At 42.8% G+C, this 13,784-nt stretch overlaps 1 protein-coding gene across 7 annotated transcripts in view; it reads right to left on the bottom strand.

Annotated features, from left to right (window-relative positions):
* LOC129367124 (unconventional myosin-IXAa-like) overlaps positions 1–13,784 on the bottom strand; it is a 121,329-nt gene that overhangs the window by 89,770 nt on the left and 17,775 nt on the right. For all 7 annotated transcript variants that reach the window (XM_055041406.1, XM_055041432.1, XM_055041414.1 and 4 more), the window contains exon 2: positions 1,249–2,218. In XM_055041406.1, coding sequence (XP_054897381.1) covers positions 1,249–2,151 — 903 coding nt within the window. In that variant the 5' untranslated portion in view covers positions 2,152–2,218. The remainder of the gene's footprint in view (positions 1–1,248; positions 2,219–13,784) is intronic.

The raw sequence follows: 13,784 nt of genomic DNA, 5'->3' as shown, positions 1-13,784 counted from the left end.
CTTGCTTATTGCGGCACTTAGCAACGTCGCAATAATTTAGTAACATCATTGTGTCACTGCTGGATTGTTTCTGTACCATCAGTGTAAATGCAAAAAAAAAAGCAGAAGCCAGACATGCAACACTGGAAAAGATGTAAAAGCTATAAATACAACAATGTATGCTTCAAACTCAATACTCCCTTCTCATTTTAAAGTAAGAAGAGAAATAGTTCTTGATTTGCCCAGCTGTAGTGACAGTTAGCTAGTAGGGTATCTTGTTGGGCTGGTCATTGACCCTGTTGACTCACAAAGGAAGTATTCTGAGATTTATTACGCAAGATCAGCTACTTAAACTTACTCAGTTTTTACAAACATATTGCTAACATCTCATCTTGTCATGTACGCAGCATGACGTATCGCTACACCTTAAGGATCCATGTCCTGCACCTTTCAGAGGCTTCCCTGGTTCAAAGAACCCAAGTCAAATTTATGGGTCATTACCAGGCTTGTGCTGACTTTGAATTACCTCAGCTTTCCATCAGTCATTTGAATCAGCTGTGTCAGAGGAAGGGCTTCGCTGAAATATGCAACACACAGGCCCCAAGGCGGGAAACTGGACACCAATGGCTAAAAGGCTACTGTAAAGAGGCAATAAGGTGTGTCCAGCAATGACACTTCAGATGACAGGTGAAATTATGATCAGACAATTACAAGAAACCAAAAGACAAGTAGCAAAACAAGACTAACTGGATGCTACTTTGGCAAAAATAAAAATCTTGAAGTGTAGGGACAACAACTAGGGCAAACGGTAGAGTCATCTATACTCTCTGGATCTAAAAAAAAGTTCCAAACCATCTGAAAACACTTTTGGTTGTCCTTTTGGACCTACTATTATTTTTGCTCTGGTTTTCTATTACGCAAATGTGCCCACAAATACAGATAACTAAGAATCTATAAAGTTTCAGTCACTTGTTCAATCTTGTCTTAAAACTCACAAACCTCAGACCCTCGAGACGTTTGTGCAAATTTGAGGACCTCAAACTAAACTACAAGGAAAATGAATAAATGAAAATGACACAAGCACGACAAAGCACTCAAACCGCCACAATCATCAGTAGACATAATCTCTCTGAACGTTTTTCAGAAATGTTTTCATGTCTCCATGTGTCAAGAAAATCTCCTGCCATACAAAGATTAATTTATTGAGAACAAACCGGGTGGAAACCAGCATTGGTTTGTTCATGAACCCGTTTTAAGTAAGATTCATACCTCCAAAACAGGTCCTGCTCCCAGGATGATCTGCTCCACGCCACTTGCGAACCCCTTTTGGCTGAGCGCGGTCAGGTGATGGATGAGGAAGTTGGTGCTCTGCGTTTTGCCCGATCCGCTTTCGCCGGAGATCACGATGCACTGGTTTTTTCGTCGCTGCAACATGGCGTGGTACGCCACGTCCGCCACGGCATAAATGTGTGGCTCCAGCTTCCCCAGCGTGTGGTTGTCGTACAGTTTGACGTACTTCGGGTTGTAGATCGGCAAGAACTGGAAAGGGTTGATCACTATAAGAATACTCCCAACATAAGTGTAGATCTTCTCCTGTCTGAAGCGGGCACGCAGACTCTCCAGCAGGGCGCGCTCAGTCAGCTCCGGGAGAGCGCACAGGTCGGACGGCGGGTCGTTCCCGGTGGGCTGGGGTAGGAAACCCCGTTCCACCATGCGCCGCCTCTCCTCCGTCACCCGCAGCCACATTTGCAAGCTACCGCCGTAGTGGATAGACCCGTCCAGGTTCTTCTCTCGCAGCAGGAAGCGATAGTCCTCGCCACTGCCGAGGCCGCTGCGGTTCTCCAGGGCGGTCCTCGGCCACAGCATCATGCGCTGAACCGGGCAGTCTCCCGGGTTGAGGATCCATTCCTCCCCACCGAACTCCTTCACCTCGGCCAACACGTAGCACTTGGTGCGGTCCAGGCGCAGGCGCTCGATGAGGCACTCGATGGCCTCGGCGGCGGTGGTGTTTTTGCGGGCGGCAACCGGGCAGTAGATGGTGCCCTCGGCCAGCGAGCCCGGATAGACGCGCAGGGTGAACTCCTGGTCCTCCAGGCGCCGCCGCATGCTGCCTGTAATGGTGGCCAGGTTGGCGCTGCTGGCGTAGCTGCAGCCGCCATCTTGTAAGCTCATGGTGGAGCAGCGGGTCCCATCGGCAAACTGCTCTCTGGGACCGGAGGGCTGACTCAGGACATCCCACCTGGAGGAGACAGGCAACGGGACAGAGACAGAATGAAGGTTAAAAACATGGCGGCATAACGTTAACACAGGTATGACCTTTCACCTCTTCGGTTCTCTTCAAAATCTCCTTTGTGTAGCACAGAGACAGTCTAAACAAACAACTTTTGATTGTTTCTGGGATCATAAAATATAAGTATGTGATATTGAATATAGTTTTTTTGTTTTACTAAAAAAAAAAAAAAATTACGTATGCCTATCAATAGAGGTCAACATTGCTTTTACCAATGACCTTATTTAATTTCTAAATTCAGACACCTTTAAATTAAAATTTTAATTGTAACATCTCAGACCTTAAATACGTTTCAGTTGACAAAAATATTACAGATTGGTGCTCTGAGCAAATGTGGCACAACAAAATAAATGCTCCACAGCTTCAGAATAAATATGACTTTCATGTTAAAACAAGGTAAAGCATATAATATATATGCATTTATATGGCCTATGATTGTGCTCTTATAAGAGTTTGACTTGAATTTTAATTTAATGAAATGCTTAAATGTACTTTATTTTGAAAAACATAAATCTCCTGTTCTTTTCCCAGTATAAAACTGGCTCCTGCTTGTCTAGTTGGACCATTTCAGGGGTTGTGGCAGGAAAACCTGGAGCTGATGATCATACCGGACTTTAATGGCTGTTCACAGGCTTTTATTTTGAATTTCAGCAATAAGTAGCCAGTTTGAAGGCAAGACGAGGCCCTTTAACATCTCCAACACATCCCTCAACCCCAGACAATCACGTGCGTCAGAAAAAGAAAAAAAACCCAGAAACTTCTTCTGTCAGTTTGATCATTAGTGATTTTTTTATATGATACACATTTCAACATTGAGAAACTTCAGGAAAACGAAAGCAGACTTGTCATACATCCATTCAAATCCCAATAGCTTCAGACATTCCTGTTACTTTGAGTCACAGGAGAGTTTGTAAAGTCGTGGCATTTTGACAGAGTGGGCCGACTGAACGGCCGATTTGAAGCCGCTGCCTTTAACGCCGCACAAGAGAAACACCTGACAGAGTCAAAGACAAAGACAAGAGCTGATAGCTATTCAAAACTGCCAAAGGCAGTGGCTGGTTAATGAAGTTAAAGGTGGATGACCACAGTTTATCAGACTGGGAGTGTGTGTGTGTGTGTGTGTGTGTGTGTGTGTGTGTGTGTGTGTGTGTGTGTGTGTGTGTGTGTGTGTGTGTGTGTGTGTGTGTGTGTGTGTGTGTGTGTGTGTGTTCATGGCCCTGTGATAATTGTGCCGAGATTAACAGCTGCCACCTCCAGCACAAGAGAGTTAACAATGAGAGGACAATGGTTTAATTCACAACTTCCCCGCCGATAGTGAGCACAGCTCTTTATTCTGTCACTCTTTTACTCACACACACACTCTCACAAACACGCACACACACAGCCTGGTTTCAATGACCGATCTCCAAATGAAGCAAGAGAACAGCGTCAGAGTCAAGAGGTCGTCAGCTTGGTACTGAGAGAGATCTACCTGTAGCTAGGCTAATACTGAATCATATTTTCACTGTTACTAATGTTTACATTGCTTTTTATTGGGAACCCTGAGGATATGCATTCACACCAGCCCTGTTTAGTCCGCTTTATTTAAACTCCATTTGCACGGAAAGTTCAATTCGTTTGGAGAGGCGTGAACAATTGAATTCTGACGCAAACCACTTCTTCCTCTGGGGGTTTTTGTTGTTTCTTTTCCGTGGTTCTTGGTGCAGCGCCACCACAGGCGAGGGGAGGGAACAGATTTTTCTTTGTGTTTGGTTCGTTTGACACAGTGCAATGCGTCTAACTTAGTGGTCTCGTTTACTTGTGTAACAGTAAACGAGACCACTAATCGTCAGTCGTCTGCTTTACTGATAATCCCATTAGTGCATCATGATGCAGCAAAACATGAATTTATTTCAAGCCTTTCCACACGTTTTTACAAGGTGTTATAATTGCTGCGACCCGCAGCGCATCCTTGCCTTGCCTCTCTAAGTAGGCGTACTCTTTATCTCAACAGTCCAAATTATCACGTTGCATATTCCACATCTCAGATCTGTTCCTCCTTTAACATGTGTTGAACATGAACATGTTGCTTCAGTGACATCTAAAAGTACAGTTCTTAACCATTTTAGTCCATCAACGACGGAAAGAAAGGCAGCCAGTCTTCCTTTGAATGCTCCAGACAGATCCTCCTCTCCCTCCTGCTGTCTGGAGGAATCCTGACCACCTACAGCAGTCTGCAGCGGCTCACCAACACCAGACAGCAAAGGAGAGGAGGGGGGTAAAGAGGTGAAGTGTGATCAGAGATAGAAATGAGCTGAGCAGCGAAAGACTGACTGGAGAAGAGAGACAGGCTCAAAATAATGGATGCCATCACTCTCTACTGAGCTATGGAAGTACAGTCAGCATTGCAACTCAATTCAAAAATACCCAAATGGAAATTAAATGTAACTCATATTAATTCAAAATGCTTAAGTCATTGTAGATTGTAATCTTGTAGCAGTGTGTATTACAGTGAAGTTGCAGAGGCCTCTGACTAAAGACGCTCTCATGAAGAGAATGGTCAGAGTTGTCCATAATTTTCCTGATTTTGTGCAAAATCCTTCTTTGCATCATCATCTCTGAGAATGTCCTCTCCATCCAACTGGCAAAGAGCAATCCGATCTGTTGTTTCAAATCAGCGCCTCAGGGCTTCTTCGGCGTCCGGTGACCGCTTTCTTACAGTCATTTTCCTAACTGGGAGTCTCTGAATTCATCCATGATTTAGATCGGCTGTGCGGAGCTCTCTTTTAATGCATACCTAGATTTTTTTTCCTTTGTACAAAACCGTAATTAATACAAGTTTGCAATTTAACTATTATAATTAGAACTCAAGCAAATCGAATATAGCAACAAAGTTACAGATATTTAAACTCAAACAGATCCATGTTCACATGACAAACAGAAAATATGGTGGTATTATGTATTTTCCAGGCACTTTGTGCAATTTCAGCACCTTTAGTTGTAATGAAAATGCTCTATATACCAAACATAACTTGAAAGACACTTGACTTTACGATTTGAAGCCTTGTATTTGAGCATGTTTCTCGTTAAGAAGCTAATGCTCTTTCTGACCATCATCAGCACGTCATCACAAAGCTTTTCAGTTCCACCAGGCATTTGCTAATTGCTGCTGACTAGTCTGAAGGAGCAGGAGGAGGAGGGCTGTTCTACGAGGCTGAAGCTCGGTTTGAGACCGCAGCTCCAAGGAGAAGCTCTGTGGAAACAGACGGCACTTTGTGAGACTTTACAACGAATGGTTGCCGTGGGCGATTTAAGGATCTCTGAAACAAGCATGAAAGAACCAAAGCAACACTCCACGTATGTTTTTGATGAAGGAATAACATTTTAACATGACGTAAAGTTAAAAAAGTTGATTTTACATAATAGTGAATCTTTAACCGTTCGGTGACGAAGCTAAGCTGCTCCAGCCTCTTCCTCGCGGTTCCTCTTCTGATTTTTGCGGTCTTCCTGAGCTCAGCCTTCTCTCTAACCAAGCAAGTCATTATGCTGGAAAACTGCTTCTTATGACTACCACTCTCGTGCCTTCCTGTCACCAGCAGCTGAAAGCAAATGGCTCAGTTTTCCAGATAAAAACGAATGACAGACACAGACGGTGGCGCAAAAGCCTGTAGCTGGCAGTGAGTCAGGGCTTACTGTAATCTGTCAAACACTTCTCTATGGAAGAACAGATTTATGTCAAACGGAAATGTTTTCCCAACTCAAATTTAAGACTGTTATGGATGAAACTCAAAACCAGTTTCACAACAGAAATGTACAAGTGAAAACTGCGTATTTTATGTATTAATGGAAAGCTTTTTTAGCGCAGAACACGTGGGACATCGTGCAGGTCGGCAACAACTGAGCCAGAGGAGAAGACGAATGTCGTCCAGTCATCTGGAGATGAAATTAGATTTACCCACGACAGACGGGAAAAAAAAAACAAAATTTAGAGCTACCTCGCTAGCAAGGGCATATTAGCAGCTAGTCAGTGGTCGCAGAACGTAAGGAAGATGTCTGCATGCGACTCAAACTTTTGTCTAAACCGAACAGAAAAATCCTATGAAAGAACAAGACAGCGCTCTGTTTAAGACTTAGAGGATTAAAGACTTTTAAGTCCAGGACATCCTGGTATGAGGTTCTTGAAGTACTGCATTAAAGTAGAAAAAGACACCCACGATTATTGGTATTTCACAATTTCTAAAGTACTGACGGACTAGAAGTGAGAATATCTACAACCAGCTGATTCCTTCGTTATGTTTGGGTGTAAAATGAATCATCTAGAAGGAAACAAATTGCAGTTTATTTCCCGCTCAAGCAGGACTTGTTCCAAACCATCCTAAGCAAAAACGGTTTGACAATACTTGAAGCTAATACTACTGCCATGCTGCTGTGTGCGTCCTATGTTCCAAATACATAGGAACACCGATGGCAATGGGAAATAATGTTGCTGCAGTGCCTCACTATGCAGATGACGTCAAATTCTCAACCAAGTCTCCAACCTGCAACACATTCTGCATCTGAAGAAACATCCTCAAGCGACTCGATAAGAAAGCGCCCTACCAAATGAAAGGAAAACATATGATCAGTTTAAAAGAACCTTAATCAGGATTTTATAACTAATCCTGATAATCGGGGTCTCATCAATATCAGGTGGTCACAAATCCCACTTTTGCAGGCAACGTTTTTGCGGAGACAAAAACGTTGTCTTCCTAAATAATCTGCCGTCAGTGAGGAGGACGCCAAACATTTTTGTTTTAGCGGTCAAACTCAAAGTGCTGAGAGCGCGTTAAGATAAGGTTTAAACCTGATGAGCTCGTCCTCTTTGTGTGAGGAGAGAACAAAAGCGTGGAGAACATGTCAACGAACGAGGGCGTGCCGCTCAGCTAAGCGCTGGATGGGTTCAGCTCTCGGTCTCTCTCTCTCGCGGGTCTTCACAGATGTCGGTCCAGAGGTGGAAAAGTGCAGAAGTCTTTCCGAATGTAGACCATTTATAGAAAGGAGTTCTGACTGACAAAGTAAAGAGTAGAAATATGTCCGAACGCAGACGACGTTAAACAACCATCTACCGTCTTCTGCTCCATAAAAAGAAAAAGTTTTACGCGTAAACTTTTCCATTATACTGTCAGAAAACCACAACCCCATCTCCTTAATGATGCATCATTCTTCAGCGTGGTTGCAAATATCCATTAGGGGCCGAATTACAGTAATGAACTCATTTATTTGTTTTTAAGTGGCAACAAGAGCCTTTAAAACAGATGTTGGAGAAATATCCAGTCTACTATTCAGTGTAAGAACAACTGTAATTTGTTAGGAGGAGCCTGGCGAGGCATGGACTGATTACCGGTGTCATGGCAGAACCGGGATTTAGAAAGTCAACAGTGTTAAATGTAAAAAAATCTTTTTTTTGGAAAATTGGACCAACCCACTGCTTGTCATATCAGCATACCCAGGAACTGCAAGCATTTTTTTTATGTCATTTGTATTTTTTTATGTCATTTGTATTCATTGTATTTTTGTATTTGAATGTCGCATTCAGTCGGATGCAATTAGTTACTGTATTTTTTTGGGCTCCAGTGGCCTTTATTTGACAGTGAATTGACAAGAAAGTGGGTAATGAGAGAAGGGGGAAGACATGCAGCAATAGTAGCCAGGCCGGGAATCGAACCTGCGACGGCCGCGTCAAGGACTGAGGCCTCCATACGCGGGTTGTGCTCAACCCGTGCGCCATCACAGCGCCCCCTGTGTTATATTCTTATGATATGAAACACTTTGAACTGCCTTGTTGCTGCAATGTTCTATACAAATAACCTGGACTTTAACATAATGCCGTTTTGGGTTGTAGCATCACAGGTGTTTAAAGAAAGAAAGAAAAAAACAGAAAATAGTGAAGGGGTGTGAAAACGCCGTGCAACCCATTTTCCAGTCGGCAGTAAATAGCAACAGATTCGTTCTTTTCATGCTACAAATAGTTCTTGTTCTGCGCTTCTTAGGCCGACATCTGCAAGGTCAGAAATTTGTGTGAGCCACCGTAGCTTTCCCCCCGCCAGCGTAGAGGTGAACGCCGACGGAGGGAGAAGAATCTCTCCCGGCCTCTGCACCAGCAGCTGATGCGCCGCGACTGCGTCCCACCCGGGGCCGTCAGAGCGCGTCTCCCTCACAGGAGGGACATTTCATACTTCGGATCGTCGGAAAGTTCTCCTCCTCCTAAGCATTTAGTCCGCCGCTCAACCCAAGATTTCTAGACCCTGTCAGGATGTTTCAAGCATAAATCTACATCTTAAGTCTTCTTTTCTGTTGTTGTTGTTGCTCCCTGCTGAGCAGACAATGGGATGTCTGTGCCAGGTTTCTATTGAAGGTAACAGTGGGAGCCAAGATGGGAAAAGTCAGCAAAACTGTTTGTCACCCCACCTTAAAGAGCCACAAATAAAGATTTAGCCTTCAGACCTGGCTTAATAAATAAGTAGACGCTTTCAGCCAAGTTTCCTTCGAAAGTTGAAATGAACAAGCTCAATAATAAATTCCTTGTGTCTGTGTGTGTGTGTGTGTGTGTGTGGTGTGTGTGTGTGTGTGTGTGTGTGTGTGTGTGTGTGCGTGTGTGTGTGTGTGTGTGTGTGTGTGGTGTGTGTGTGTGTGTGTGTCCCTGAATTCCAGCGGGGCACCACAGCTCAAGAAACTAAGCCCACACTGACACAAACAGCTGCCAAAAAGCCGCGTACACACACAAAGTGTTGAGTCACAGAGTGCAGTCGATATATAGGTGTGTGTAAGAGACAAGTTAAAATGCTTAAAAACTGCTTAAAGAAAAACATCAACAAAATCCAGACTCCACAGTCTTTGTTCATTTTGGCATTTTGATCCAAACTGAACTGTCCAGGTATAAAAGAGTTGGCTTTTGGGACAAAGTCAATACCTCGTCTAAGAGGAAGCAGGAGGTGAAAACGGCATAAAGGTCACATCACGGTTCCCAGTTCGCTTCACAATCACCCCTGTGTGGCATCACTTCTGCTGGGATTTTCAGTGGACGATACCATGCAGCTCAGACCGCGCGCTCCGACCGATAAAATCAAACTCCCGTTCACAAGGGGGCGCCAAACACAGGAAGCCTGCAAGTCAGACCACAAAACGAGGAGAGAAAATAAGACGCTTGTTTTGAGAAAAAGAAATCTGCGTCAAATTCCTGTTAAGAAGAAATCATTCCATGATTTTGTTGTTTAGTTTTGAGAAAACAAGAACATTATCGCCACCTTTTGGGCTGGAGGATAAACCTTAGCAGCCTGAGTGATGATTTCAGTCGGAATTTGGAAGAGGAATGCTTATTTTTGCTTTTGTGCAAGCAAAAATAGGGTGAAAAAAAAAAGAGTAATACTCTGAAATTATTAAGCCAAAACACAAGGACTCAACAAGATCTTTTTTGTGACAAAGCAAGTGTTTTCGTGACTGTAACCACCTCACTTTCTGAGTGGAATGTCTAATTCCGATCTTTCATACAAGGAAATTTTGAGTTTTAGTTGTTCTTTAGACAGCTTTCAAGCTTTGAAGTCATGTTTCTCTAGAACATTTGAAAATACCGATTTACATTCGCAACGTTCACACGCTGAAATAAAAGACATTTGAAAGCTACAAAGCTTTCCCCATTATAGACGTGTGTTATGAAAAGGTTTCACGGGGGTTACGTAGGTTAAGTAGCCTCACTAACATCAAGTTATCTTGACGAAGACAAAAAGGGAAAATTAACATTCTTCTTGGAACTGAACGATGCCAATCTTTGATTTTCTTTGCATTTTCGCACAACATATAGAGGACAAAGGATTTATAGATTTTATCTCTTTGGACTGTAATAGATACAAACTCAGCATTCATTTAGTCTTAATTAGAGAGATAAACATTACAAATACAATGTTCGCCGATCAACCTGTTGAGGGCGATCTGTAAATATTGGATCTGTTGATGATGCTTTCAAGGAACAAAGGGAAAAACCATATTTTTCAGCATTGGTTCTGATCTGCACTGAAAAATATGGCTTGTCAATCAATCACTGATTGACAAACTTTAACTGGTTATGAAATTGAATTTCTGGACTCCATTACCCACATAAATAATCAGACAGATCCAAGTGTGCTCCAACAGAGTGCACCCAAGAAGTCCCAAAAGAAGAGAGTGGGTGTGTGTGTATGGCACAACGTCTCTCCTCCATCCTTTGTACTGACGTCATCCCCACTTCTCCAGAGGGTTGACATCACCTCAACCCTTTTCTCTCTCCCTCTAGCACAGCACACACACACTTTGAACACGGGAGCATCTGAGCTATCCACCGCAGATATTGATTGAGAACACACACCCCTCTTCTCCTCCTCTTCACTATAACCAGAAATCAACTCAGCATCTCTGCTGCCATGGTTACAAGCTAAGTGGAATCCATTAGTGGAGGAAGAATCACAGAATTTGCTTGATGTGATCCATCTGTTCATTTCGGGCTCTTTTATTTCCTTCATGCGATTTCCAGGAACAGATTTAGATCCAGAAGCTGTTAAAAGCAAACCAACATTGTTACAGAAAAATGTTTACAATTATTATCTCCTGGGCTTTTTCCCCGTTTTTTGCAGACAACCAACCCTCATGAGACACAGATGACTCTGAAGACGAACACTGAGACGTTATCGATCTGAGCCTGTGTGTGCCAGCAAAGGGAACAAGTCGACTTAGCTTGCTAGCTTAGGTAGCGAGACAGCAGAAACCTCCTGAGAAAGGTTGACGAGGTTATCAGAGAATCTAAAAAATACCACAATGGATTCTTACAAAGGCAAATGTTTGAGTGAAAATTCAACAAGAAGTTGTAAAGAACTTCACACAATTTCTTTAGCATCATATTAGTGATTTAAAGTCTTGCTACTCAATATCTTTTTTACCTTACGGTCAGTATTTAAAGTTAGACCATCTAGAAAAGGTGACTCGGACCAACGGGATTGGCCGTGGCACAATTTTCACCAAAATCTATAATCTAAAAGATCTAAATTGTTTTCTGATCAATAAGCACACCATGCCCACACAGGAATAGCATTAACAAAAACACTTCAGTGTGGAAGTTTTGTCTGAATGAGGCCAGGATGTACAGCGGGTTCTCTCAGGTAAAACTGCGTCATCTTCATGAGGCACGTTCTCATCTACTTTGAGGATAAGTTCACACCAGCCATGTTTAGTTTCCTTTGATCTAACTCTGACACGGACCAAAAATAAAAAATCAACTCTGGTCCACCTACAGATCCAGACTCCTGTTCGATTGAAGTAAAATCTGATGCGGTTCAAATGCACATGTGAATGCCAAGCAGACTGAAGACTACTCCAAAAGCAGGAAGAAGACCACAGAACACAGCATTCTGGGTAAATACAACCAAAACAAACATGGGCGTCTTGCATCAGCTGGGGAAATGGATCTTGGTTTTTTTTGCAAAGGACAAAAGAGAAATCCTACAAGCACTAAAATCTGACATAACTCCATTTTCATTTGCATTTTATGGAGAAGGAAGTTGTACTCAGTGTCATCTTCTGAGGTTTCAATGTCCTTTCCTTCAGTAGTGGTTGATGCAGCGCCTCCACAGGTGAGGAGGGGAACTGGTTTTTCAAATAGTTTGGATCATTTGACACAGAGCAGTGTGAAAGCAAACCACGCCGATGTTGAAATATTTTTAGCATTTTGCTCCACAGTCAAACCGAGAGCAAGACTTCCGACAGATAACAGGAAGCCAGATTGTTTTGTGCTAAAGTTGTTCTTTTAGTTTAAAATTGGAATAATTTGAAATCAGTATGACATTCAAAACTATACAAATAATATCAATGCCCAAGCTGTAGCGTTTCTTACCACTTATGTCTAGATGAGCGGCAAATACTCTTTTGCTTAGTGCCAGCGGTTACAGTAGTTTGAAATGATGTTCTTGTGAGCACCACAAATTGCACACTCCACATTATATGTCAATGTAGGTTAAGAGAAAACAACAGAACTCCTCTGAGAGCGTTTGCAGCAGATTTATTTTGGACAAGCATCAGAACCAGAAATGCTCTTTCACAGCTTCAGCTGTAAGGGAGCATCCACAGCAAAAGAACTGTGGTCAAGACCTAATTAAATAACACAGAGAGAAACGAGAGGCACACACAAACGCAGTCGAGTCTGACATGTTAAAGGAACCATGAGCAGAAATCGACATGTCACGCTCTCCAAAACAATGCAACAAAAACCCATTTAACTTCAACGGGTCACACATCACTAATGGCTCCATCATCCACATTGATTCCTCCCCGTTTCACCTCTACTTCCCGTCTGTTTTGCAGCACTGGGCTCCGGCTCTGTCAAACCACAATCAATAAGATAGCCTGACTGTTGTCCACATTTGGTGTTCATATATTTTGTATTTTCCAATAAAGAAATGCTCACATAACCGCTGATGTTTCATTTCCCCTGCAGAAGATCATTTGCCAGTTAAAGAACAAAAGTGTGTGTGGTTCTTTATTGCTGACTTCACGCCGTTTTAACTCGACAAACGACTACAAATGGCATCATTCTCCTCTCCGCCCTGTCCTCCTCCTTCCTTTGCTTTCCAGTAATACAAGAAAGGCTCAGGCGGCGCATCGCCTGTGACCAGACACTTCCTCATGCATAATTTCTGCTCCCTAATAAACGTGGAATTTTTTGGGGCCAGATCAAAGCGAAGAAAGTCTGGCTTTAATAAAGCCTCGTGCGGAAAAATAATAGAACGTGTCACGACACGAACGTGGAGACCGCAAACCGTCCTGATCCGGGAGTTTGTGAAGTCTGCCGAATAAATTATTTGCGACCGGAGCACAGCAGGCCTGAGTGCACACGCGGCAGGTAAAACTAATTGCTCGACCTGAGCCGTTCCTCTCTGCACGGCCTCCATCATGGCTCCGGGTCAACCTCCTGGCATGCCTTGCAATGAAATTAGGTCAGCAGCTAATGCAAAGGATCTGTTTGATGGTGCTCACCCACATATTGGTGTGTAAAAACACATGAAAAGAGGCGATTCACTGTCGGGGTTGACATTTATCATATAGTATATCGCAAAATATTTCTCATCATGACAAACATTTTGAGTCATTGTAGTCCAATTAATGGTTAAAAACAGCCAAAACGTTTTTGTATTGATTGGTTATTCAATGAGGACTGTCCAACTTTAGGACATTGTTGCAGTGATCATGTTGATTAATGATTATTGATCAGTATGACATTCAGATGATCACAGCTAAACACACAGGTCTTGCCAAGACATCAATCCTGGAAATGTTCTTCAGGAGACAGAAGGCTGATTTTGTAATTGCCTTTATGTGTCTCTGAAGGTTAGTGGTCTTTTTTTATGCCATAACTGGGAAGGAAAAATTATTGCAAATATGTTGATTAAAGGTGGGTTTTTGAGCCTTGATTCAAAGGAAATCAGAGTTTCAGCTGTTTTGCAGTTTTCTGGAAGTTGGTTTGTAATACTTGTGAGGG

Source organism: Poeciliopsis prolifica, unplaced genomic scaffold, assembly GCF_027474105.1.
Source record: "Poeciliopsis prolifica strain line A6 unplaced genomic scaffold, Auburn_PproV2 SCAFFOLD001, whole genome shotgun sequence".
Classification (NCBI taxonomy): domain Eukaryota; kingdom Metazoa; phylum Chordata; class Actinopteri; order Cyprinodontiformes; family Poeciliidae; genus Poeciliopsis; species Poeciliopsis prolifica.
Note: the sequence above shows the minus strand (reverse complement) of the source record. Positions and strands in the feature narration are given on the sequence as shown.